The 27,913-nt window shown below is 51.0% G+C and overlaps 1 protein-coding gene across 1 annotated transcript; it reads left to right on the forward strand.

Moving 5' to 3' along the window:
* Positions 1–3,474: 3,474 nt before the first annotated feature.
* THUMPD3 (THUMP domain 3 tRNA guanosine methyltransferase) lies at positions 3,475–22,079 on the forward strand. The gene is made up of 10 exons (XM_089654374.1): positions 3,475–3,536; positions 4,315–4,573; positions 6,238–6,315; positions 7,408–7,881; positions 9,470–9,600; positions 9,683–9,752; positions 10,902–11,002; positions 13,259–13,366; positions 14,578–14,701; positions 17,924–22,079. Exons 2-10 carry the CDS (start codon positions 4,340–4,342, stop codon positions 18,104–18,106), a joined length of 1,503 nt encoding a protein of 500 aa, XP_089510500.1. The 5' UTR covers positions 3,475–3,536; positions 4,315–4,339; the 3' UTR covers positions 18,107–22,079.
* Positions 22,080–27,913: the final 5,834 nt, after the last annotated feature.

A 27,913-nucleotide genomic window follows, 5' to 3' on the forward strand; every position in this document is an offset into this window, starting at 1 on the left:
GACGTCCTATAAGCTTCACCTGTTGACGTCCTGTAAGCTTCACCTGTTGACGTTATGTAAGCTTCACCTGTTGACGTCCTATAAGCTTCACCTGTTGACGTCATGTAAGCTTCACCTGTTGACTTCATGTAAGCTTCACCTGTTGACGTCCTATAAGCTTTACCTGTTGACGTCATGTAAGCTTCACCTGTTGACTTCATGTAGGCTTCACCTGTTGACGTCATGTAAGCTTCACCTGTTGACATCATGTAAACTTCACCTGTTGACGTCATGTAAGCTTCACCTGTTGTCACGCGGCATTGCAAGGTGATGTACAATTTTTTTTATTATATAGTAATGGCAGCGATCAGCGACTTATAAAGGGACTGCGGTGGGCATTCTGACACTGGAGGGGAACTGACTTGGTGTCACTGACATCCCCAGTGACGCCAATACAGTGATCAGTGCTAATAAAAAGCACCAACACTGTACTGGCACTGGGCAGGAAGAGGTTAACATGAGGGGCGGTCAAAGGGCTAACTGTGTGCTATTTTACATTATGTGCGGTGTGTGTGCCTCACTGTCAGCACACTGCTTTGTATGGCTGTGCTATGCAGAGCCATACAAAGCAGTGTGCAGGAGCTGACAGGGGAGAGAACTGTATTGTTTAAAAACAGTTCTTCCCCCCATCAGAGATGCTCGGCAATCACCGGGCACTGGCAAGTCATCAGCGGCCGGGTTAGGGTTTTTGTGGTACAAACACAGGTCTGGGTTAGGTAAAATGAACTTCTGTAACCTCCAGGAGCCATTTAAAGCCCATTGTACCCTTAAGACCGCTTAGATATTGGACTCCAATGTATGTCACCTAATGCTGAAATTTTGGAGCAAACCTCCAATATTCTTCATCCTCCATGGCAATAATAAATGAAAGGAAGGGTCTTCCATGGGATCAGCTACATTCGCCAGGGCTGAAAATGTTCAATCCCAGGGACAGTCCTTGGCAGGGGCGGACTGACCATTCGGGCACTCGGACACTGCCTGAGGGCCCAGGGTCAGTAGGGGGCCCCATGAGATGCCCCTAGTACTTTTCATAGGCTTTTTTGGGTGTGGGTGAGTACATAGGGGCCCCATGATCCCTTATTGCCCCATGAGTTGTCATTCTGCCCCTGGTCCTTGGCACCTCCACATTGTGTATAGCTATTCTCAGACATCAGCAACAGTTGTAACGTCAGTAGGAGGATACTTACCGAAGGTGAATTCATTATACCACCAAACATTATTGTGCCTAAAGTTCTCTCAGAAGCCCGTCTCACCACCTGCCCCCTGGATCCTGTCCCCTCACCACTACTACGGTCACCCTCTTCTTCCGTCCTACGCTCCCTCACTCACATCTTCAATCTTTCCCTCTCTACTGGTGCCTTCCCCTCCCCTCTAAAGCATGCGCACATCACTCCCATACTTAAAAAGTCCTCCCTGGACCCCACCAATCTGAACAACCTAAGACTCATCTCCCTGCTCCCGTTTACCTCAAAACTCCTAGAACGCTTAGTCTACAATCGCCTGAGCTCCCACCTCACCGACAACAACCTTCCTGACCCTTTACAGTCTGACTCCACTCAACTGAAACTGCCCTACTAAAGCTCACTAATGATCTACTAACTGCTAAAACCAATGGCCACTACTCCGTACTCATCCCAACCAATGGCCACCACTCCATACCAATCCCAACCAATGGCCACCACTCCGTACTCATCCCAACCAATGGCCACCACTCCGTACTCATCCCAACCAATGGCCACTACTCCGTACTAATCCCAACCAATGGCCACCACTCCGTACTAATCCCAACCAATGGCCACCACTCCGTACTCATCCCAACCAATGGCCACTACTCCGTACTCATCCCAACCAATGGCCACCACTCCGTACTAATCCCAACCAATGGCCACCACTCCGTACTCATCCCAACTATGGCCACCACTCCGTACTCATCCCAACCATCCCAACCAATAGCCACCACTCCGTACTCATCCCAACCAATGGCCACCACTCTGTACTCATCCCAACCAATGGCCACTACTCCGTACTCATCCCAACCAATGGCCATGTGTTTTTACCACACATCCCTCAACCACTGGTGTAGCATCAGCAGTCACAATAGTGACTCCATCCATGCTCCAGGGGGCCTATGCTCCAGGGGGCCCATGCAGCCTCCCCGTCACATTCTGTTTTACACTTGGACAGAAGGGGCGGCGGGGGTGGCATAGAGAGGACCTGATTCCCTTCATTTTCCTCCTGCAACCGCTGAGAGCTGACTTCTCCTCCTCTCCCTCCAATCAGCTGCTGCAGGAGGAAAATCTTCATTATGCCTTTCAAAATAAAATAATACAAAATTCTGAACCATTTCATCGTTGCCCGCGACTGGTTACCGAATCAACCGCTCTTCAAAAGGTTGAAGGTTTAGTGTGGCTGCATTTATTAGTCTTGCAAAAGGTGGACTATGCCTTTAAACACAGCGCCACCTGCTGTCCTCACTGCACAAGCGCAGGATCCCCTGTACTGGGATTGCTGTTAGGGAACAGCGCCACCTGCTGTCCTCACTGCACAAGCGCAGGCTCCCCTGTACTGGGATTGCTGTTAGGGAACGGCGCCACCTGCTGTCCTCGCTGCACAAGCGCAGGCTCCCCTGTACTGGGATTGCTGTTAGGGAACAGCGCCACCTGCTGTCCTCACTGCACAAGCGCAGGCTCCCCTGTACTGGAAATGCTGTTAGGGAACAGCGCCACCTGCTGTCTTCGCTGCACAAGCGCAGGCTCCCATGTACTGGAATTGCTGTTAGGGAACAGCGCCACCTGCTGTCCTCGCTGCACAAGAGCAGGCTCCCATGTACTGGAATTGCTGTTAGGGAACAGCGCCACCTGCTGTCCTCGCTGCACAAGCGCAGGCTCCCATGTACTGGGAATTTTATTAGGACACAGCGCCACCTGCTGTCATCGCTGCACAAGCGCAGGCTCCCATGTACTGGGATTACTATTAGAACACAGCGCCACCTGCTGTCCTCGCTGCACAAGCGCAAGCTGCCTGTACTGGGATTGCTACTAGCACACAGCGCCACCTGCTGTCCTCGCTGCACAAGCGCAGGCTCCCCTGTACTGGGACACAGCCAGCCTGCTGTCCTCGCTGCACAAGGGCAAGGCTCCTCTGTACTGCGAATTCTATTAGGACACAGCGCCACCTGCTGTGCTTACTGCACAAGCGCAGGCTCCCCTGTACTGGGACACAGCGCCACCTGCTGTTCTCGCTGCACAAGCGCAGGCTCTCCTGTATTGGGACACAGCGCCACCTGCTGTTCCCACTACACAAGCGCAGGCTCCCCTGTATTGGGACACAGCGCCACCTGCTGTCCGCGCTACACAGCGCAGTCTCCCCTGTACTGGGATTGCTGTTAGGACACAGCGCCACCTGCTGTCCGGTCAGCGCGCGCGCACAGATTGATCTGCAATCGTCAGCCCTGCGAGGAGCGCCGAGTCATCGATGGCTGTCATGTCTGCAGAGTGGTGAGCACGTTGCCGGTGGTGGGGTCACTCTGTGTTGTCAAGTGATAGTTTATATTTATTTATTTATTTGCTTTTGGTCCTTGGAGGGAAGCTGGTTTCTGCCCCCCCCTGAGTGCCCAGAAGGGGCTCTTCCTGGTATTATTGGGGTCCAGGGGACTCTTCTCATAGAAATACCATTGCCATGGGTGCCATCTGCTGAGATGTGTCCCTGGAAATGTCCCTGGGCTTGTCTCAGTGCCAGTATACTGATGGCCATTCTATCACCGGGTGCTGTTGCGTACCGAGGCTCATGTAATACAGTTCTTAATGATGCCTGAAATATGAAACTATCAGAGCTCCAGTTTTCATTACTTACACGCATATATGTCATAAGCAGCTCCTGGGTTTAGGGTACGGCTGGGCTGTCCCACATACGGCTGGGCTGTCCCACATACGGCTGGGCTGTCCCGCGTACGGCGAGCGCTCAGAGACGTACATAGCATCACAGACGATATAAATACTGGTAATGATCAGATTATTTCATAATTAGAATAATATGACTCCAGCTAAAATATTTTTTTCGTTTTCAGTTTTAGATTGTGGAGAGGTAGAACCTCTATCATGTCCATTGCGGTCTGTGACAGGTGTCGCAAGAACAGGAAGTGAAGGGAAAACTGCCCAATGGGGACACCCACTCACACAGCAATAGACCTCTGACAGAGGGTATAACCCCTCCCCCGCTGTCGTTAGGTGGCAGATACACGTTGGTAGTCACGTAACCTTCATTTTTCTCATACAGAATTGGTTGCTCTTTGATCGCCGACATGTCCGAGGTTGATGCCGCTGCAGACATCCTAACGGAGGTCGGCCTGGATGACCCGGTGCCCTGCGATGTGGCCCCTTCTGAGAGCTCGCTGGTCACTATCGGGGCCACGGTGCCGACGGGGTTCGAATTCACGGCGGCAGCGGAAGTGGAGGAGAAGCTGGGGTGCCAGTGTAAGATCAGCAAAGATCGGGGCAAGATCTACTTCCAGATCGGGATGGATGGCCTGGCCCAGGTGAGAGGATGGGGAGCGGCGCCATAATGGCCGCACGGCGCACCTACATTAGCGCTCATAGGTAACCAGCTGCTGAATTCTATATAAAATGGACCAGTTTTGGCCTGAACACTTTCCTCCCAGTGCCTGAAACATGACACCACCAGAGCTTCATTTATGAACTTTCCTTTTCAGGACGTATCTCTTACATACAGCTCCTCTTCCCCAGCCCCACCACCATTATCGGCTGTCAAAATGACAGCTAGGAATTGCTTTGTACTACTCAGCAGGGACGGCTGGCAGAATACAGCCACTTCTGTGACACGTACAGATAGGAAATACAATGGGGGAATATTTGTGCACTGCGTGGTGGTTTGCCCGTGCGGGACCCCTGGACTGACTCCCAGCCAGGATACTTAGGGGGCCCCAGGTGAGTTGCCTGTGGGAGTTCTAAGACTGGCTCTTGTGCTGGGTCATTGTAAGGCTCATAAGATGTGTACTGGTAGGAATCCTGCACTGTCTGCTGCCAGAGATTATGATTTGTATCAGGTCTGAGCTCTGTGCCGGGGTGTCGCGCCGGTCTCTGTGCCGGGGTGTCGCGCCGGTCTCTGTGCCGGGGGGTCGCGCCGGTCTCTGTGCCGGGGGGTCGCGCCGGTCTCTGTGCCGGGGGGTCGCGCCGGTCTCTGTGCCGGGGGGTCGCGCCGGTCTCTGTGCCGGGGGGTCGCGCCGGTCTCTGTGCCGGGGGGTCGCGCCGGCCTCTGTGCCGGGGGGTCGGGCCGGCCTCTGTGCAGGGGGGTCGGGCCGGCCTCTGTGCAGGGGGGTCGGGCCGGCCTCTGTGCAGGGGGGTCGGGCCGGCCTCTGTGCAGGGGGGTCGGGCCGGCCTCTGTGCAGGGGGGTCGGGCCGGCCTCTGTGCAGGGGGGTCGGACCGGCCTCTGTGCAGGGGGGTCGGGCCGGCCTCTGTGCAGGGGGGTCGGTCCGGCCTCTGTGCAGGGGGGTCGGTCCATCCTCTGTGCAGGGGGGTCGGGCCGGCCTCTGTGCAGGGGGGTCGGGCCGGCCTCTGTGCAGGACGGTCGGGCCGGGCTCTGTGCAGGGGGGTCGGACCGGCCTCTGTGCAGGGGGGTCGGGCCGGCCTCTGTGCAGGGGGGTCGGTCCGGCCTCTGTGCAGGGGGGTCGGTCCATCCTCTGTGCAGGGGGGATCGCGCCGGCCTCTGTGCAGGGGGGATCGCGCCGGCCTCTGTGCAGGGGGGATCGCGCCGGCCTCTGTGCAGGGGGGATCGCGCCGGCCTCTGTGCAGGGGGGGTCGCGCCGGCCTCTGTGCAGGGGGGGTCGGGCCGGCCTCTGTGCAGGGGGGGTCGGGCCGGCCTCTGTGCAGGGGGGGTCGGGCCGGCCTCTGTGCAGGGGGGGTCGGGCCGGCCTCTGTGCAGGGGGGGTCGGGCCGGCCTCTGTGCAGGGGGATCGCGCTGGGCCCTCCAGCTGCATGAGGCCTTTTTTGACAATAGCAGTTTCTACAGCTGGTGCATTTACACAGTAACTCCCAGCTGTCATTTTGACAGCCGGATATAGACTATCACTGCATCTGAAAATGCCAGTTACCTGACAGTCTATGGCCTCATTACTTCCTGAGTTGCTGTACCAGAACAAGCCTACAGATTTTTTTTCTGCATTTTTTTTTTTTTCATTTCAGGTTCATCGTCTGAGGTCGGTGGACAATCTGTTTGTTATAGTTCAGGAGTTTTCAGATTTCCCCTTCAAGGAATCGAAGGTGAGTCCAAGGATGAAGCTCTGACCTCATGGGGCTAATCATTTAACCACTTGTTGCCTGATCACAGTAAATATACTGTGAGCAGGCGGCAGGTACAGGCTCGCCTAATGGAAAAAATCGCAAGCGCCTCCTGCTGACGCATGCTTTTGACTGGACGATTTTGTCAGCAGGTGTCAGCCAATGAATTATGACCGAAAGCATCTGATTGGCTGTGTCTAATCCCAGCACAGAGTCCTGTGTTTACAAACGCACAGGACTCTGTACACAGAACAGTGATCTGGCTGTTTCCTCTCCCTGAAAGGCAGGGGAAAAAAAACAGCCAGATCTCAGTAAAAGCAGCACACATTACACTTGTTAGGCACACAGTTAACCCTTTGATTCCCCATTGATGTTAACCCCTTTCCAGCCAGTGTCATTAGTACAGTGACAGCGTACAGTTTTGGCAGTGATCATTCTAATAGTGTCACTAGTGATGGTGGTGTCGGTCACTTAGTGTACCTTCCAGGGAGGGTCTGTTATCGCCAGATTGCCCGCCACACTATCACAATCCCACTTTAAGTCGCTGATTATCAGTATAGCATCATAGCTGCATAAATTCCAGTATATATACCATAGTCAGTAGACGCTATAACTTTCACACCGACCAATAAATACAGACTTATTGGGATTTTTATTTTTTACCAAAGATAGCAGAATACATTTTTACCTAAATTTATGAAGAAATGTGATTTTTTTTTTTTTTTTTTTTTTTTTTTTTTTTTTGATTGGATATGTTTTATAATAGAAAAAAAAATACTTTTTATTTTAAATTTTTGGTCTTTCATTTATGTAATAAAAAATGAAAAACTCAGTGGTGATCAAATATTGCCAAAAGAAAGCTCTAGTTGCGTGAAAAATGTTTTTTTTTAATATAAATTTCATTTGGGTACAGTGTTGCATGACCTCGCAACTACTAGTTAAAGTAGTGTAGTGCTGCATAGCAAAATAATGCCCTGGTCATGAAGGGGTAAAACTTTCTGGAGGTCAAGTGGTTAATAGAAGTATTGTATAATTGCCTCTTTTAGAACGGTGATATTTTTCATGTCTGGGTAGGAAGCTGCTCTGGAGGACTTTAAAGAACTGGCCTCAAAGCTGCCCTGGGAGAAAGCCCTGAAGACCTGGGAGCTAAACAACAACCTAAAGAAAAAAAAAAAGAAAAAAAAACTCGAGAAAGAGCGGAAACAGCAGGTGGTGCCTTCCGCTGCTGATGCTCCTGAGGAAGACAGAAAGATGAAGACTGATAAAGAGATGGTGGCGCCACCTGTAGCACAGGAGTGCAATAGCTTGGACCATCCGGTGGTGGATAGCTCAGAGGCTTCTGCTGAAGATCTCAGTCCTGAGGCTTCCTTAGAAGACAGCGTGGTAGGCGGAGTTGGGGACACCGGCAATGTCTTGAAATTCCGCGTCACCTGTAACCGAGCTGGAGACAAGCACAGCTTCACGTCCAACGATGCCGCCAGAGATTTCGGTGGAGCGGTACAGGATCACTTCAAGTGGAAGGCCGACATGACCAACTTTGATGTGGAGGTATGTGTATGGTGGCCGCCATCTTGTGCCATGAACTGCCAATGGTAACATTTTCATTCTGGGTGGAGTAGAGAAGGGTTAACCCACCCGTGGATGAACTTTAAACGCCTTTTAGATTTTTAGAGTAGCATACCTGAGGTAGTTTAAAGCAGGGGCGGACTGACCATTCGAGAACTCGGGCAGTGCCCGAGGGCCCGGAGTCAGTAGAAGGCTCCATGAGATGCCCCTGGTACCTTTCATAGGCTTTTTTGGGTGTGGTTTGAGTGTGGGTGAGGACACGGTCCCATGATCCCCTATTGCCCGGGGGGCCCATGAGTTGTCAGTCCACCCCTGGTTTAAAGTGTCCCCACTGACCAAACGCTGAGTTGTCCTGATTGGCCAAAACTTCAGCACTTTTCGCTAATGTTGACGTTTCTCCGCCCCTTCTGCCTCCTGTTTTTGGCCATTGAAGCAACCCATTGTAATTGGGCAATAGGAATGTATGAGGGGTGAGAGAGGCAGGTGCCTTCCTTTATTACTGTCAGTAGTTCTTCAAAAGTTTCAAAAAAGAGCACAAAGTCAAAGCTTGCTTTCAGACCCTCTCTCTCTGATTGACATAGCCGCCTAAAGAGAGAAACAGGAGAAGCCACGTCTCAGATTCATTCAGTTCTGTGTATAAATTGCAGCTTGAGATATTGATCTCTGTTAACCTCCTGCCATCTACGAAACACATGTATACGGCAAAGAGGGTGGGCTTTAACACCCACACACTGCACAGATGCGTCAATGGGAGGCCAAGGTTTCTGTGCTGAGAGTGCACTCTTTGCCCACTTCCAGCACAGTGACAGAGTTGTCAAAGACAGCTCCTGGTCTGTAGTACTGATCAGAAGCCAGTGGATCCAGCTCCCGATAATGTGATCACGGTGTCAATCAATCAAAGTGGTGACATGACTGGGCAGCCTTTCCAGCCCTACAGGAATAATAGCCCAGCCGAATGTTCTGTACTAAGCGTATGCTCACTGCTTGCTCCCAGCAGAATGACTGAGCTGTCAAAGACAGCTCCTGGTCTGTAGTACTGATCAGGAGCCAGTGGATCCAGCTCCTGATAATGTGATCACAGTGTCAGTCAATCAAAGTGCTGACATGACTGGGCAGCCTTTCCAGCCCCACAGGAATAATAGCCCAGCCACATTTTCTGTATTAAGCGTATGCTCCCTGCTTGCACCCAGCACCTAGTCCTGATCAGGAGCCAGAGGGTCTGGCTCTCGATCACGTGACCACTGTGGCAGCCAATCACAGTGATCAGATGATATGGCAGACCTTTCAGCTCTCAGCTGTAATAGCCCACTTAAAGGGACGAAGAGCTGGTCTTTTTGTTTTCAGCAGAGCAGAAAGGGATAGTCTTGTAAAATGAGAAAATGAGCCTAGAGCTCCACCTACTGGCTGGTACCTTTCATAGGCTTTTTTGGGTATGGTTTGAGTGTGGGCAAGGACACGGGCCCCCATGATCCCCTATTGCCTGGGGGCCCCATGAGTTGTCAGTCCACCCCTGGGCGGGAGCTTCTCTCATCTGTCTTACAATGTGTTTTATTTTATTCTGTTCCTCCAGGTTCTCCTGAACATCAGTTATAATGAGATGTTGGTGGGAATCGCACTGACGGAGGAGAGCCTGCACCGCAGAAACATCACGCACTTCGGGCCCACCACGTTGCGTTCCACGCTGGCCTACGGCATGCTCAGGTGGTCTCCAAGCTACTTTTATCTCCTGCTAATGGTGACAACGGTGTCCTCTTATCTGACCGCTGTGTGTTTTGTTTCTCAGACTGTGCGACCTGGAGCCGTCAGATGTCATCGTGGATCCGATGTGTGGGACGGGAGCCATCCCTATAGAGGTAACTTCCCTTCAATGGGTCTCCTTTCTCAAACGACAGCAGCGGAGTCTTCTTTTAATGTCCATTGTAGCCTCCTTATATCTTTTTATCTCCTTTATTCTGCCCCCTTCCTCTGTGTTTTGTGATTACGTTTTGCTTAGAAATGCTTTGAAATATCTTTTTTCCCCCTCAATGAAAATGCTGATTCCTGCCCTCCTGCTCCAGTGCTCTGTGTTGGTAGAGCTGAGTAATGGCCACACCCCCCTCATCACAGCCATACCCTCTCATTACCGGTGCATTACTTGTATTGCAAGAGAACTTAAAGCGAAGCTCCACCCAAAAGGGGAAGTTCCACGTTAAGCCTTGGTCCCCTGCTCCCCATTATGGATTGGCACCTTTGGGGAGGCGGGGGGAGCAGGTGCCCAAATTTGACAGGTACCCGATCCCACTTCCGCTGAGATCGCCTAGGCAACCTGCGACTCTCTAGCTGTTGTGGAACTACATTTCCCATGAGACATTTGAAAATTGACAGTTACAGCTTTGACTTGCAGAGGCATGATGGAACTTGTAGTCCTGCAACAGCTGGAGAGCCGCAGGTTGCTTACCCCTGGCCTAGGCTATCGGAAGTGGCAGTTGTCCTCCACCCCTCCCTCCCCGAGGCCATTCACAAAGCGCAGCGCTTCTCACACATGCGCAGTGGGCACCCGGCTGTGAAGCCGCAAGCTGTCACAGCCGGATGCCCACACTGAAGATGCCGGCGCCAGGGAGAGAAGTCGGCCGGTGAAACCAGCCATGGTGAGGGGTGCTGGACCGAGGGACAGGTAAGTGGCTGTAATTTAAAAGTCAGCAGCTACAGTTTTTTTTCAGGTGGAGCTCCGCTTTAAGAACTGATTAGACACCCCCGGGTATGCCTGATTGGGGGGGGGGGGGGGGGGTGCTTGACCAGAGTCTGATCAATTTTGAGTATTGCAGAGAGAGAGATGATGTGTGTTAAAGATGCCAACAGAAAAAAAAAATATATATTTTTTTTTTAGATTTACTATAATTAAACTGAATTTTATTTGCCTCAATTGCTAAATCTTACCTGCTTATGCTCTGCAGATACTCTGTAGGTAAGAGGCTGTTGCAGTAAGCTTTACCATGTTGATGCTTTTTGTTCTTTTTTTGTAGGGTGTGAGTGAGTGGTCCGCCTGTTTCTTTGTCGCCGGTGACAACAACTGCAACGCAGTGAACAGGACTGCTAGCAACATCTGTTCCCTGCTGAAGAAAAGGTGAGTATTATATAAATGATGTGTTGTATTCGTTTATAACGAGGCTACTAAAATGCTGTCATTTTTATGGGGGGAATAAATGACCATTAAAGGCTACCATGACTATGTCTCCACATAGGTATCAATAGGGCCAGAGCACGCGTGCACAGGATGTAGAGGATCCGGGGGGGGGAGGGTGCTTTTGTAATAAAGAATGCAGCTGCAGGTAGGACTGTGGAGATCTCTGGAACAGGAACAGAGGTGTATATTGGACTGGGTGGGCTGTACTAAGGAGGGCGCGGCCATGGCTTAAAGGATAATTTGTTCCAAAGGTACAGTTGCCCTTTAAATCTGACCTCTGTCTTTCCCTTCAGTCTTGCACAGGTGTACCGGCTCCTCCCCTTCAGTCTTGTACAGGTGTACCGGCTCCTCCCCTTCAGTCTTGCACAGGTGTACCGGCTCCTCCCCTCCAGTCTTGCACAGGTGTACCGACTCCTCCCTTTCAGTCTTGCACAGTTGTACCGGCTCCTCCCTTTCAGTCTTGCACAGTTGTACCGGCTCCTCCCCTTCAGTCTTGCACAGGCGTACCGGCTCCTCCCCTTCAGGCTTGCACAGGCGTATCGGCTCCTCCCCTTCAGGCTTGCACAGGTGTACCGGCTCCTCCCCTTCAGTCTTGCACAGGTGTACCGGCTCCTCCCCTTCAGTTTTTCACAGGTGTACCGCCTCCTCCCCTTCAGTCTTGCACAGGTGTACCGACTCCTCCCCTTCAGTCTTGCACAGGTGTACCGACTCCTCCCCTTCAGTCTTGCACAGGTGTACCGACTCCTCCCCTTCAGTCTTGCACAGGTGTACCGACTCCTCCCCTTCAGTCTTGCACAGGTGTACCGGCTCCTCCCCTCCAGTCTTGTACAGGTGTACCGGCTCTTCCCCTCCAGTCTTGCACAGGTGTACCGACTCCTCCCTTTCAGTCTTGCACAATTGTACCGGCTCCTCCCCTTCAGTCTTGCACAGGCGTACCGGCTCCTCCCCTTCAGTCTTGCACAGGCGTACCGGCTCCTCCCCTTCAGGCTTGCACAGGCGTATCGGCTCCTCCCCTTCAGGCTTGCACAGGCGTATCGGCTCCTCCCCTTCAGTCTTGCACAGGTGTACCGGCTCCTCCCCTTCAGTCTTGCACAGGTGTACCGGCTCCTCCCCTTCAGTTTTTCACAGGTGTACCGCCTCCTCCCCTTCAGTCTTGCACAGGTGTACCGACTCCTCCCCTTCAGTCTTGCACAGGTGTACCGACTCCTCCCCTTCAGTCTTGCACAGGTGTACCGACTCCTCCCCTTCAGTCTTGCACAGGTGTACCGACTCCTCCCCTCCATTCTTGCGCAGGTGTACCGGCTCCTCCCCTTCAGTCTTGCGCAGTTGCACCGGCTCCTCTCTTGGACTGAAGCTTACTCTGACTTAACTTCAAACTGTGAGCTTCTCACAGTGTGCATTAGAAGCTGCAGCACATCAGAGAGCTCCACCTCACTTCCTGGCTGGAGGACGTCCAGCATCATCTAGACCAGGGGTGGGCACTGTGGCCCTCCAGCTGTTGTAGAACTACAAGTCCCATGAGGCATTGCAAAACTGACAGTTACAAGCATGACTCCCAAAGGCAGAGGCATGATGGGACTTGTAGTTCACCAACAGCTGGAGGACCACAGTTGCCCACCCCTGATCTAGATCTTTCCTCCCCAGCCTGACTGTCCCTCCATTTTCATTAATTTCATTTCAGTTCTTTCAATCATGGAAGCTCAGCATCACATGTCGCTCGGAATCTCAGATCAACTTCAGTACAACCCTCCTGATGTTTTTCTTGCATGTGACTACTGCTGGTGGCTATAGCCGCCAGCAGTAATCATTGTGCTCTGCTGGCATGAAAAGCTTTTGGCCGGCAGAACACAATAATGCTGCGGGAGGGATTCTTCCACTGACTGTGTTGATGGGGGAATCAAACTTTTTTCTTATCTGCAACCATGTGTTGCATTAAAAAGCTACATATTCCCCTCTGCTGACCCCTCCCACTATCCACGATCTGCCTGCATTCCATAGGGAAGCACATGGACCCAGTGATGGCATCATTAGGGTTAAAATAAAGTATGGAATAAAAATAACCTTTATATAAAAATGTAGTTCGCTTGTTGATGAGGGGGGAGGGAGGAACTAGGGAAGGTAAAATATAAGCAGGTTAAACTTCAGCCACCACATGCACTTTTTTATATAATAAGTGAATTTTCTTTGTTTGCACAGCGCCACCCAGGGGCTGCCAATAGATGCTGCACAGTGGGACATCTCTAGATTGCCGCTGAGGACGGGAAGTGTGGACGTCATCATTACAGACATGCCTTTTGGAAAGAGGTGAGGGTCTCCCAACAGGGGGTAAGACTGCAGCTTAACCACCTGATTTGGAAGCTGAGGGCTCTCTGGAGGCACTCATGGGCCCCTATGTGAGGTTTGAGAGCTGGGAGGCACGGTGAGAGGGTAAGGGATCTGCTGCTAACTGAGAAGGCAGGCCATTGGTCAGTCGGACATTGTGGGGCCCTGTTGGAGGTTGGAGGCACTCTGGAGGCTCTGCCACAGGTTAGTAGGCAATGTGGGAGACTAGGGAGCACTGTGGAAGCTGAGCGCTCTCTGGGGACACTGTGGGCCCCTGTGTGAGGTTGGGGAGCACTATGGGAACTTGGAGGCTTAAGAGATCTGCTGCCATCTGGAGGCTTTGGAGAAGGCAGGCCATAATCTAGTCAGACATTGTGGGGCACTGTCGGGGGCACTTTGGAGGGCTGGAATCTCTGCAACAGTCTAGTGGGCAATGTGGTAGGCTGGGGGGCACTGTGGAAGCTGAGCGGTCTCTGGGGGCACTGTGAGCCCTGTAGTCAGACATTGTAGGGCACTGTTGGGGGCACTTTGGAGGGCTGGAATCTCTGCAACAGGCCAGTGGACAATGTGGAAGGCTAGGGGGCACTATGGAAGCTGAGGGCTGTTAGAGGCTGTGGGCACTTTGGAGGGCTGGAGGTTATACAGCAGGCTAGGGGGTACTATGGAAGCTGAAGGCTCTCTGGGGACATTGTGGGCCCCTGTGTGAGGTTGGGGAGCACTATGAGAACGAGAAGGCTAAGAGATCTCCTGCTATCTGGAGGCTTTGGAGAAGGCAGGCCACAATCTAGTCAGACATTGTGGGGTACTGTTGGGGGCACTTTGGAGGGCTGGAATCTCTGTAACAGGTTAGTGGGCAATATGGAAGGCTAGGTTGCACTGTGGGAGCTTGGAGGGGGGGAAGCTGAGGGCTGTTAGAGGTTGTGGGCACTTTGGAGGGCTGGAGGCTATACAGCAGGCTAGGGGGTACTATGGAAGCTGAAGGCTCTCTGGGGACACTGTGGGCCCCTGTGTGAGGTTGGGGGCACTATGGGAGCTGGGAGGCATTGTGGGAAGTACAGGATCTGCTACTAGCTGGAGGCTTAGGAGAGGGCAGGTCCGGTTGTGAACCACTCTGCATCCCTCCCTGTAATCTGTAGGTTTTCAGGTTTTGTTGTCTCCATTCAGCTGCCTTATTCTCAGTTGTATTTTCACAGAATCGGGTCAAAGAAGAAGAACTGGGACCTGTACCCCGCCTGCCTCCAGGAGATGAGTCGGGTGTGCCGGGCCGGCACTGGAAGAGCAGTTCTTCTGACCCATGATAGGAAATGCTTCATTAAGGTGAATATTCTAAAGGACCAGACAATATAGTTGAAGGACAGCTGAACCTTTGGTACAATTTATCCTTTGAGGTATGCCCCCTCCCGACAAAGTGCAGCCCACCTGGCCCTGTACTTACCTCTATCCACGTTACAGCAATCTTCACTGAGCGGACGTGCCCAGTGCAACACGGAGTTCCTTCCAAAAGCTTTCCTGCCGGGTCCTCTTCACTCTGTGCATGCACGGTACGGCCCGATTCACCGTCTGGGGACTCATACGTATGGTGATCCTCAGGAGTCCTCAGGAGTAAGGAATGGATGGGGCCATGCATGCATGCACAGGATGAAGACGACCTATTGGAGGAAAGACTGTGTAGCTCCGAACAAAAATTGCTGGAATTGGGATGGGGGAAGTACTGGACCAGGTGGGCGGCATTCCGGTGACATTTTGGATTTCTCATTGCTTTCCATCCAGGGGACAAAAACCACCAGGACAAACAGAATGTTTTTAGTTTTAACCCCTTTCCAGCCAGCCCTGACATCCCTTTAAAACAGAGCTAAACTCTCTCAATCAACACTGACTACTATTAATCCTAACATTAGCGAATAGATAGGAAGGTATATTATATTTACAGTAATACTTCGGTTTACTAATTTAATTCGTTCTGCGGGACTTTTCGTATAACGAAGAATTCATAAACCGAAACGCCGTTTCCCATAGGAATGCATTGAAAACCAATTCGTCCGTTCTGGAGTTCAGAAAAAAGTAAACGCTACTAAAATACCACCTGAGTTATTTTATCAAGTCATGCGGTATTTTAACAGTGACAACCATGTGTTAATGTTTCAGCTGACAGCTGAATGTAAAAGAATTGCCGGCAATTAAAAAAATAATTTAAAAAACGGCATGGTGTCCCCCCTCCCATCCATACCAAGCCCTTCAGGTCTGGCATGGATTTTGAGGGTAACTCCCACGCCAAAATTTAAAAAAAAAAATGGTGTGGGGTCCCTCCCCCCCAAATCCATACCAGACTCTTATCCGAGCATTCAGCCCGGCATGTCCTCCTGAACCATACCAGGCCAGGCTACATGCCCTCAACATGGGAGGGGTGTTTGGGGCAAAGGGCTCAACCCTCCCCCAAAGCCCTTGTCCCCATCAGCATGTTTTGTTTTGTTTCTGCGGTTTACTACCATTTTAAGTTTTGCTTTAATGGGTTATTACGCCTAGGGCTGGGAAGGTCTGGCCTGATCACGTGACTGTGATTGGCTGTCACATGATTGGGATCCAGTTCTGCTGGCTACTGATCATCACTAGAGATGGGGAGCTGTGTTTGGCAGCTTGGCCACTGTGCTGTGAGCATGCTTTCAGAACAGAAACCTCTACTGCCCTGGATGCAAATGTCCAGCACGTGGGCATTAAAGCCCACCCTCTTTGCACCACACGAATGGGTTAGATGGGTACCAAGAAGTTAAAGCCCAATTGTGCCAAATACAAATCATGTGTCTCAAAATTAAAGGTGTACAAAGTCTTATGGTTTGTTTTCTTAGCCACAACCTAAATAAAAAAAAAAAAAACCTGCCCCCTGCCAGCACGCTGCCGGGATAACTATAGGTCTGACTCAAGGGAGGGGGTTCTAAACTCTGCAGAAGGACCACTGCTTCCACACAGGGAGTAAGGGTCCATCCCTGCCAGCATACTGCAGAGTAGGGCTCTTTGTGAGGAAGCAGTGGTCTCTCTGCAAATGGCAGATGTCCCTTGCTAAGTCAAGGACTATGAGCTTTGCTGGTTACAGATCAACAGGCCTGATTCAGCAGAGGCATTTCTGACCTCTGCAGAGAGACCACTGATTTCATATGGAAAACCAGGGTCCTTCCCTGCAGCATGCTGGCAGAGGATAGGCTTTTCTGCTCAGGCTGTGGCTGCTTTAGAAAGAAAACAAACTTACTTTTAGAACACCTTTTGTGTTGCAGCACCTTTATTATTATTATACAGTATTTATAAAGCGCCAATAGTTCGCTCAGCGCTGTACATTACAAAGGGGGACAGAACATGTGACAGAACAATACCAATACAATGCAAAACATGAGGGGATTGAGCTTACAATCTAGGAGGGGGGGATGGTGGCACAGGAGGAGATAGCTGTGGGGGGATGGAGTTGTAGGAAGAGTGGAGGAGGTCAGCAAGTTAGCAGGGGGTGGGGTAGGCTTCCCTGAAGAGATGGGTTTTCAGGGTGCGCCTAAAGGAGAGGAGTGTAGGTGATAATCTGATGGGTTGGGGCAGGGAGTTCCAGAGGATGGGTGACACCCTGGAGAAGTCCTGGAGGCGGGCATGGGAGGAGGAGACCAGGGAACTAGAGAGAAGGAGGTCTTGTGAGGAGCGGAGTGTGCGTGTTGGGTGGTACTTGGATATTAGGTCAGTGATGTAGTTCGGGGCAGTATGGTGGACGGCTTTGTACGTCAGCGTTAGGATTTTGAATTTGATCCGTTGCGCAATCGGAAGCCAGTGGAGGGATTGGCAGAGAGGGATGGAGGACACCGAATGGAGGCCAGTGGAGGGATTGGCAGAGGGGGGTGGAGGACACTGAATGGAGGCCAGTGGAGGGATTGGCAGAGGGGGGTGGAGGACACTGAGTGGAGGCCAGTGGAGGGATTGGCAGAGGGGGGTGGAGGACACTGAGTGGAGGCCAGTGGAGGGATTGGCAGAGAGGGGTGGAGCCAGTGGAGGGATTGGCAGAGGGGGGTGGAGGACACTGAGTGGAGGCCAATGGAGGGATTGGCAGAGAGGGATGGAGGACACTGAGTGGAGGCCAGTGGAGGGATTGGCAGAGGGGGGTGGAGGACACTGAGTGGAGGCCAGTGGAGGGATTGGCAGAGGGGGGTGGAGGACACTGAGTGGAGGCCAGTGGAGGGATTGGTAGAGGGGGGAGGCGGAGATGGAGCGGTTGGAAAGGTGGATGAGTCTGGCAGCCGTATTCAGGATGGAGTGAAGCGGGGATAGCCAGCGGCGAGGCAGGCCAGTGAGGAGGGAGTTGCAGTAGTCGAGTCGTGATATGATGAGGGAGTGGATGAGCTGTTTAGTGGTTTCTGGGGTTAGGAACGTGCGGATTTTGGCGATGTTGCGGAGGCGGAGTCTGCATGAGCTGAATGTATTTTTTTTTTTTTACTGAAGGTTAAAATGGGCTTTAGGAATCTGACTTATTTTCGTAATATTGAAAACTTTATTTCCTATTTGTTTCATTTTCAGGCCTTGGCCAGAGCGGGGCACCTGTGGAGGAAGATGCACACAGTCTGGGTTAATATAGGAGGGCTTCACGCGGGCGTTTACCTTCTCAAGAGAACCACCCTGGATGTGGCCGACTCGTCCAGTGAGAGGTTAGAGGAGAAGCATCCCCTGAGTCCCGGCCAGTCACCGGCCAAAGAGGATTGAGGTCTCCCTCCGAACACTCCGACCACAGTCCTCAACAAGCACTGAAATAGTTCAACTGCACTTAGCTGATACTACTGGAGGGTTGTCACCAATTCAAGGGTGACAACACGTTACTACTCCATTCTTCATGGTGCCATTCAGCTTTATACTATAGGTTCCCGGTGAGCGTGGTTGCAGCACTTATGAGAATTAAAAAGTGTATGTACAGCTGAAACTTTTTTTCTGGTTTTGGTAGGGGATGGTAAAACCTCATCTGTTGTTTTTTTTTTTTTTTGTTTTTTTGTGCCCTATAGGAGTGATTTCATTTCACTTTCTGTTTCAGGTGTACACCAGGAAGTAGGAGGCTATTTCTCCAAAGGATGTTCACTTTAAGGGCTCGTTCACATGTGCTTTGATCTCTGAAGAGCAATCTGTTCTTGGATCGCTCTTCAGAGAGCATTTGGCATGTGGTCAGGAGCCAATGTATCAGCTCCTTACCACCTGCTTTAACCTCTTGAATCCCAAAGTAGCATGCCATAGAGCAACCCCGTTTACTTGAATGAGTCACGCCTGCTGGATACAATTCCTGCTGCAGAACGTGTCATCCCAACCCCCCCCCCCCCCCAGGCAATGGTGTATTTAGGTTCCCTGCTGCCCTAGGCAACACAAAAACTGCCCCCCCCCCACAGAGAGACCCTGACACCGGCCAACACCCCCCTACCCCACGAAGAGAGCCTGACTTTGACCAACAACAAACCAGCCCCACCCTCACCCGAGACAGCCTCCCACTACCACCGCCCCCCGTACACTGGCACACCCCCCCCCCTTCCCCACACACACACACACCCCGGCAAGAGATAGGACACATTCACAGCTCCGGACACCCCCGGGAACAAGAGTCAGGCTCTGCACACACACCATCAAGCAGCCCGCAGCCTCTTTCAGATCCCACCTGGTCCCCATGCTGCGTGTGTCCCTTCTTCCTTTCCTTCTTTTGGGGGATGGTGCTGCCCCCCTGAAAAATGCTGCTGCCCCCCTGAACAATGCCGCCCTAGGCGAATGCCTTGTTTGCCTTATGGTAAATACACCCGTCCCCAGGTCCTGCCTCTGCAGCTAAAGAGGGGGAGGTAAAAGCGTTTCCAAATGCAGAGATTTAACACCCCCACCCCACATGCAAGAGCCCTTAGACAGTTGCCACCAGAATAGGCAGGTTTCCCCACAAGATGGGGTCCTGTCCTGTAGCCTCCAAGGCAAAAAGCCAAAGTGCCCTTTTTGCACCCCTCTCCTGCTGTAGCACCCAGGTCGGCCTCCTCTTCAACCTGCACCTCAGCCCGGCCCAGGATTTCCCCTCCTGTTCCTGTGAAGGCTCAAAAGTATTGGATTTCCTAGCACTGGAGGTAATGGTGAATCACAGACTGCAGATCTTCTAACCCAACCTTACCCTTCCCAAAACTGAAAAAAAAGGTTTTGACCTTATATACCCTTAAAGGAAATGGAAGGGGTGGGGGCAAAAAATATTGATCAACTTCCCACCCAGTTTCCATATTACAGGTCTTTATTGACCAGCCCTGGGGAGTTTCAGGTAGCCCAAGTCTTGGATCAGGTAGGTAGAGGATCTTGGGCAATCTAGCTGATAGACGCCCTATTCATTGGTATGGGAAGTTAGCCAAAGTACAGAGCAATAGAGCGATGGGGACGACAAACGTCCCTTTATAGCAATTGTAATCCGTAGGGATCAGCACTTAGAAATCCCTATTCTTGGTGATGCTCAGTCACTGACCTGCAGGGAGCTAGATGTTCTAGGTGTCCTCAGTGCCATATATTGCTCCCCTTGATTTAGTTACGGTTTTATTTTACGCAGCCATTCATGTCATGTTTTTTACGTTTACCAATCGTTTTTTATTTTGGCTGAACTCCTTTAAGTTGAAACTATTACCATAGTTGTGTGTTGTTTTATTGGATGTTTCAGGTGTACCTGTCATGTATATACAAAACTACAAATGTCATATATCGCAGCTTGCCAATCATTAGACGTGGGGGGTTGTATCGGTTTTCTTTTCTTTGGCTTTTTCCATTGGTTTTCACCTGGTGATCTGGCCAGTAACACAGATCCTAATTCGAGTGCCTCCACTCTGGATGAAGGAGCACAGGGGGCGCAGCAGACAACACCAATCTGGGGGGAAGGGAGTGTTAGATGTACTAGCAGATTTTGATACATTAACAAAATGTTTTTTCTTTGGCTTTTTTCTTCTCTGTTTCCACCTGGTGATCTGGCCAGTAACACAGATCTTGTATTAGAGTGCCTCCACTGTGGATGAAAGAGCACAGGGGGTGCAGCAGACAGCACCAATCCTGGGAGAAGGGAGTGTTAGTGTATCTAAATCTGCTAGTACATCTAACAAAGTTTTTTCTTTGGTTTTTTTTTTTCTCTGTTTCCACCTGGTGATCTGGCCAGTAACACAGATCTTGTATTAGAGTGCCTCCACTGTGGATGAAAGAGCACAGGGGGTGCAGCAGACAGCACCAATCCTGGGAGAAGGGAGTGTTAGTGTATCTAAATCTGCTAGTACATCTAACAAAGTTTTTTCTTTGGCTTTTTTTTCTTCTCTGTTTCCACCTGGTGATCTGGCCAGTAACACAGATCTTGTATTAGAGTGCCTCCACTGTGGATGAAAGAGCACAGGGGGTGCAGCAGACAGCACCAATCCTGGGAGAAGGGAGTGTTAGTGTATCTAAATCTGCTAGTACATCTAACAAAGTTTTTTCTTTTGCTTTTTTTCTTCTCTGTTTCCACCTGGTGATCTGGCCAGTAACACAGATCCTGTATTAGTGAGACACCACTCTGGAGGAATGAGCACCTGGTGATCTGGCCAGTAACACACCTCCTGTATTAGAGTGCATCCACTCTGGATGAAAGAGCACAGGGGGCGCAGCAGACAGCACCAATCTGGGGGGATAGGGAGTGTTAGATGTACTAGCAGATTTAGATACAATAACAAAGTTTTCTTTGGCTTTTTTTCTTCTCTGTTTTCACATGGCCAGTAACACAGATCCTGTATTAGTGAGACACCACTCTGGAGGAATGAGCACAAGACACAGTAGACAGCAGCATTGTCAGTCTGGGGTGTAGGAGTGTTTAAATGTATTGCCAGATTTAGATACACTAACAAATAGAAGCCAAACTCCAGCTCACACTTTATAATCAGTTACAGCAGTTTTTGTTTTCTTTTGAGATAAAGGTTTTACATGAATCCTGAGATCTGATTGCAGCCTCTGGTGAGGTAGCCTTCTCAGGAGGTGATGGGAAGACACTGCCTACATCACCATTGCCTAAACTGCAGGTCTGGTAAGCAGGGAGCCAATCAGAGTCGGTGCTTTTTTTTTTTTTTTTTTTTTAAATAAATGCTGCAGCTTTAATTACTTTTACAAAACTTTTCAGAAAAGAGGATTAGGATGGCAAAGATGTGTCCAATTTGGGGTGACAGGTCCCCTTTAAGGCTGTAGTTTTGTCTGCTGAAGCCATGCTCAGCCAATTTGAATAAATTCTCTATGGCAGATCCTTTCTGTCACATAAATATTAATTAAAAAGAAAAATAATTTTATAATTTTTTTTTTATTTTTTTTTTAATTTTTATGTGACTTATTATCATTGTTTGTACTTGCCTTTCTGGGGTGGAAGGCGTTCCACTGAGTCATTGGGATTTAGATAACTGAGTGAGAAGGAGTGGTTTTTACACTATAGATCCTTTCTGCGGCCAATCACACCATTGTCAGCATAGTGATCTCACTGCCGTCCTGTTGCTCTCGGCTCCCATCAGCACTGAATGCAGTTGCCGTATGACAGGTCCACTTTGAGAACAGCAGACAACAATTTAGGTTTAGGTTTCTGAGACACTAGATGGTTTTAGAAAAAAAAAAGAGAAAAAAAGAAAAACAGACGGAACATTCTATATTTGTATTGCTCTTTATTTGGAATAAAGTTCAGCGAAGCACACATGGTCGTTATTTTCTCTTTTCCCATCGATCAACAAGACAAATAGACGTTGTGATTTTTTTTCTAGATTGCTGTATTAACCTTGGGGGGGGGGGGGGGGTACTAAAGGCAACTTTTTTTTTTTCCTCTTGTGTTCATTGATGGACACAGCTCTTCTGACCATAGGGTTTATAGCGCCACCTACAGGAGTAGGACACAGGGCAGAAAAAGAACAGCACCACCTATGGGTAGATTTTTTTTTTTCTAGATTGCCGTCTTAACCTTGGGGAAGGGGGTGGGGGGGTACTAAAGGCAACATTTTTTTCTTGTGTTCATTGATGGACACAGCTCTACTAAATCTTGACCATAGGGTTTATAGCGCCACCTACAGGAGTAGGACACAGGGCAGAATAGGAACAGCACCACCTATAGGTAGATTTTTTTTTTTTTTTTTCTAGATTGCCGTCCTAACCTTGGGGGGGGGGGGGGGGGGGGGGGGGTACTAAAGGCAACATTTTTTTCTTGTGTTCATTGATGGACACAGCTCTTCTGATTCTTGACCATAGGGTTTATAGCGCCACCTACAGGAGTAGGACACTGGGCAGAAAAAGAACAGCACCACCTATGGGCAGTCCTGGCTGGTATAAATCCCCCCTCTCTGCCAAGCCACTTTTTCTGCCTAAGGTTTCTGGAGTAAGGGCCTAGTTCCCTGCTGGGTCCTGTGGTTCCATAGCCTTTTTTTGTCTTTTTCCCATGGAGACCTTCAGTCAACAGCTGGGCAGGGTGTCGGGCTGGATAACATAGATCCAGTAGTCACCCCAGTCTGGCCTATGGACACACACAGACCTTTAGCTACGCTCTGGGTCGGCTACGATAGCCCCATCATGGACTGTGTGTGAATCACGCCCCCAGCAGGAAACTACAATATCGGTTGTGGGTGGAGCGGCCCATTACCATGTGTACAAATACTGCAGTCCAATACTAGCGAGCTGCATAATATCTTCCAGCGACAGACTGCGCAATGATCGCACGCCCCAAATCAACGCAGGAAATGAAATAATGCCGATGATGTCCCGCCGCTGTAATTAGTGTCAGGTGGGCGGGGTTGTAGCGAGATAATGAGGTGTTCCCGGATGGTAAATATGGCATCTTAGTATTATGTAATTACAATGGAGCGTTATATAAGAATTTCCTGTCTGTAGAGTATGAATGAGAGTTTAGGATTTACATAGCCAGTCAGAGCGGTGCAGAGCCCAGATGTCACAATCACAATGCAATGTCCACTCAATAACCACTTCAGTTCCAGGCCAGTTTTCAGTGTCCACATCAAAAGCCCCCCTTAATATCAGAGTCCCCCATCACATCAGTGGTCCCCTCATCATATTAGAGTCCCCGTCAAATCGGAAGCCCTCCATCATATCAAAGGTCCTTCAATCACATCAGAGTCTCCCATCACATCCGAGGTCCTCCCCGTCACATCAGAGAGCCCTCGTCACATCAGAGAGCCCTCGTCACATCAGAGGTCCCCCCGTCACATCAGAGGTCCCCCCCATCACATCAGAGGTCCCCTCGTCACATCAGAGGTCCCCCCGTCACATCAGAGGTCCCCCCGTCACATCAGAGGTCCCTCGTCACATCAGAGGTCCCCTCATCGCATCAGAGAGCCCTCATCGCATCAGAGGTTCCCCCATCACATCAGAGAGCCTTCATCACATCAGAGGTCCCCTCATCACATCAGAGGTCCCCTCATCACATCAGAGAGCCCTCATCACATCACAGGTCCCCTCATCACATCAGAGAGCCCTCATCACATCAGAGGTCCTCCCATCACATCACAGGTCCCCTCATCACATCAGAGGTCCTCCCATCACATCAGAAAGCCCTCATCACATCAGCGGTCCCCTCATCACATCAGAGGTCCCCTCATCGCATCAGAGGTTCCCCCATCGCATCAGAGGTCCCCTCATAACATCAGAGAGCCCTCATAACATCAGAGAGCCCTCATCACATCAGAGGTTCCCCCATCGCATCAGAGAGCCCTCATCGCATCAGAGAGCCCTCATCACATCAGAGGTCCCCTCATCGCATCAGAGAGCCCTCATCGCATCAGAGAGCCCTCATCGCATCAGAGGTTCCCCCATCACATCAGAGAGCCCTCATCACATCAGAGAGCCCTCATCACATCAGAGGTCCTCCCAGCACATCAGAAAGCCCTCATCACATCAGCGGTCCCCTCATCACATCAGCGGTCCCCTCATCACATCAGCGGTCCCCTCATCACATCAGAGGTCCCCTCATCACATCAGAGAGCCTTCATCGCATCAGAGGTTCCCCCATCACATCAGAGGTCCCCTCATCACATCAGAGAGCCCTCATCAAATCAGAGAGCCCTCATCGCATCAGAGAGCCCTCATCGCATCAGAGAGCCCTCATCGCATCAGAGGTTCCCCCATCACATCAGAGAGCCCTCATCACATCAGAGAGCCTTCATCACATCAGAGGTCCCCTCATCACATCAGAGAGCCCTCATCACATCACAGGTCCCCTCATCACATCAGAGAGCCCTCATCACATCACAGGTCCCCTCATCACATCAGAGGTCCTCCCATCACATCAAAGAGCCCTCAACACATCAGAGGTCCTCCCATTACATCAGAAAGCCCTCATCACATCAGAGGTCCCCTCATCACATCAGCGGTCCCCTCATCACATCAGAGGTCCCCTCATCACATCAGAGGTCCCCTCATCACATCAGAGGTCCCCTCATCACATCAGAGAGCCTTCATCGCATCAGAGGTTCCCCCATCACATCAGAGGTCCCCTCATCACATCAGAGAGCCCTCATCAAATCAGAGAGCCCTCATCGCATCAGAGAGCCCTCATCGCATCAGAAGTTCCCCCATCACATCAGAGAGCCCTCATCACATAAGAGAGCCTTCATCGCATCAGAGAGCCCTCATCGCATCAGAGGTTCCCCCATCGCATCAGAGGTCCCCTCATCACATCAGAGAGCCCTCATCACATCAGAGGTCCCCTCATCACATCAGAGAGCCCTCATAACATCAGAGAGCCCTCATCGCATCACAGAGCCCTCATCGCATCAGAGAGCCCTCATCGCATCAGAGAGCCCTCATCACATCAGAGGTCCCCTCATCACATCAGAGAGCCTTCATCGCATCAGAGGTTCCCCCATCACATCAGAGGTCCCCTCATCACATCAGAGAGCCCTCATCGCATCAGAGAGCCCTCATCGCATCAGAGGTTCCCCCATCACATCAGAGGTCCCCTCATCACATCAGAGAGCCCTCATCGCATCAGAAGCCCTCATCACATCAGAGGTCCCCTCATCACATCAGAGGTCCCCTCATCACATCAGAGAGCCTTCATCGCATCAGAGGTTCCCCCATCACATCAGAGGTCCCCTCATCACATCAGAGAGCCTTCATCACATCAGAGGTCCCCCCATCACATCAGAGGTCCCCTCATCACATCAGAGAGCCCTCGCATCAGAGAGCCCTCATCGCATCAGAGGTTCCCCCATCACATCAGAGAGCCCTCATCACATAAGAGAGCCTTCATCACATCAGAGAGCCCTCATCGCATCAGAGGTTCCCCCATCACATCAGAGAGCCCTCATCACATCAGAGGTCCCCTCATCACATCAGAGAGCTCTCATAACATCAGAGAGCCCTCATCGCATCAGAGAGCCCTCATCGCATCAGAGAGCCCTCATCACATCAGAGGTCCCCTCATCACATCAGAGGTCCTCCCAGCACATCAGAAAGCCCTCATCACATCAGAGGTCCCCTCATCACATCAGAGGTCCCCTCATCACATCAGAGAGCCCTCATCACATCACAGGTCCCCTCATCACATCAGAGGTCCTCCCATCACATCAAAGAGCCCTCAACACATCAGAGGTCCTCCCATCACATCAGAAAGCCCTCATCACATCAGAAGTCCCCTCATCACATCAGCGGTCCCCTCATCACATCAGAGGTCCCCTCGTCACATCAGAGGTCCCCTCATCACATCAGAGGTCCCTCATCACATCAGAGGTCCCCTCATCACATCAGAGGTCCCTTCATCACATCAGAGAGCCCTCATCGCATCAGAGGTTCCCCCATCGCATCAGAGATCCCCTCATCACATCAGAGAGCCCTCATCACATCAGAGAGCCCTCGTCACATCAGAGGTCCCCTCATCGCATCAGAGGTCTCCTATAACATCAGTGTCCTCCCATCACATCAGAGGTCCTCCATCATATCAGAGGTCATTTAGCACATCAGAGGTCTTCCCATCACATCAGAGACCCCCATCATATCAGAGTGCCATCATCACATCAGAGGTCCCCCATAACATCAGTGTCCTCCCATCACATCAGAGCCCCCTCCCCCATCACATCAGAGTGCCATCATCACATCAGAGGTCCCCTATAACATCAGTGTCCTCCCATCATATCAGAGGTCCCCTATCACATCAGAGCCCCTCATATCAGAACCCCCCATCACATCAGAGGTCCTCCCATCACATCAGAGTTCCCCACCATATCAGAAGGCCTTCTATCACAGCAGAGTCCCCCATCACATCAGAAGCCCACCACCTCATCAGAGTCACCCACCCTATCAGACTCTCCCCATCACATCAGAGGTCCTCATCATATCAGGAGTCATCCAGCACATCAGAGGTCCTTCCATCACATCAGAGACCCCCCCCCCATCATATCAGAGATCCCCTATAACATCAGTGTCCTCCCATCATATCAGAGGTTCCCTATCACATCAGAGCCCCCCATCACATTGGAGGTCCCCCCATCACATCAGAGGTTCCTTATCACACCAGAGCCCCCCATCACATCAGAGTTCCCCATCATATCAGAAGGCCTTCTATCACAACAGAGTCCCCCATCACATCAGAAGCCCACCACCACATCAGAGTCGCCCATCCTATCAGACTCTCCCCTTCGCATCAGAGGTCCCCTATCACAGAGTCCCCCAACACACCTGAGGAAATGCTGTTTTCTGTCCTCTCCCTCCAGTGCTCTGTGCTGGCAGTGCTGAGTAACAGCCACACCCCTCAGCAGTTGTCTTCGCACAGGCTCATATTGCAGGTGAAGGGGTAGGGGGATGTGCCAAGCCACCAACATCAGTTTCCTCCAACCAGATTCCATAATCAGCTGAGAATACGGATGGCTGAAATTCCTACAATGTACATTATTCACTCGTGGGGATTTTTTTTCCCTTAAAGCTGAAAATATTTGGGACATTTCCAATGTAATAATGTTACCACCAAAGATGCTCGCCCCATCTGTGGCTGCTGTGTTCTTTTCACCCAATACAAGGCATTCTGTCATTGGGGGAGGGGCGGTTGTGCCATTCATTTGCCCCTCCCCCAATCACAGGATACAATGCATTCTGTGATTGGAATAGGGGCGATTGTGCCATTCATTTGCCCCTCCCCCAATCACAGAATGCATTGTATTCTGTGAACATAAGCCATTTTATGAATGGAGGAGGCGGAGCACGAGCGGCCCTCTATGACACGGGTGTCAAACTGGCGGCCCTCCAGCTGCTGTCAAACTACAAGTCCCATGAGGCATTGCAAGACTAACAGTCACAAGCATGACTCCCAAAGACAGAGGCATGATGGGACTTGTAGTTTTGCAACAGCTGGAGGGCCGCCAGTGTGACACCCCTGATCTATGAGAACTGTACTCCAGCTCGAACCCCCGCCCCCTCTTTTGCCGCCTACCACTTCCTGTTTGATTAGCTACAATGGAGGGCAGGGGAGACATCAGGGGTTATCGCATAGGGAGCTTGTCAGCCCTCCTGTGATAGCAATAAAGTTAAATGAAA

The sequence above is a fragment of the Staurois parvus genome, unplaced genomic scaffold (genome assembly GCF_062004578.1).
Source record: "Staurois parvus isolate SC_StPar_1 unplaced genomic scaffold, SC_StPar_1.0 ptg000759l, whole genome shotgun sequence".
NCBI lineage: Eukaryota > Metazoa > Chordata > Amphibia > Anura > Ranidae > Staurois > Staurois parvus.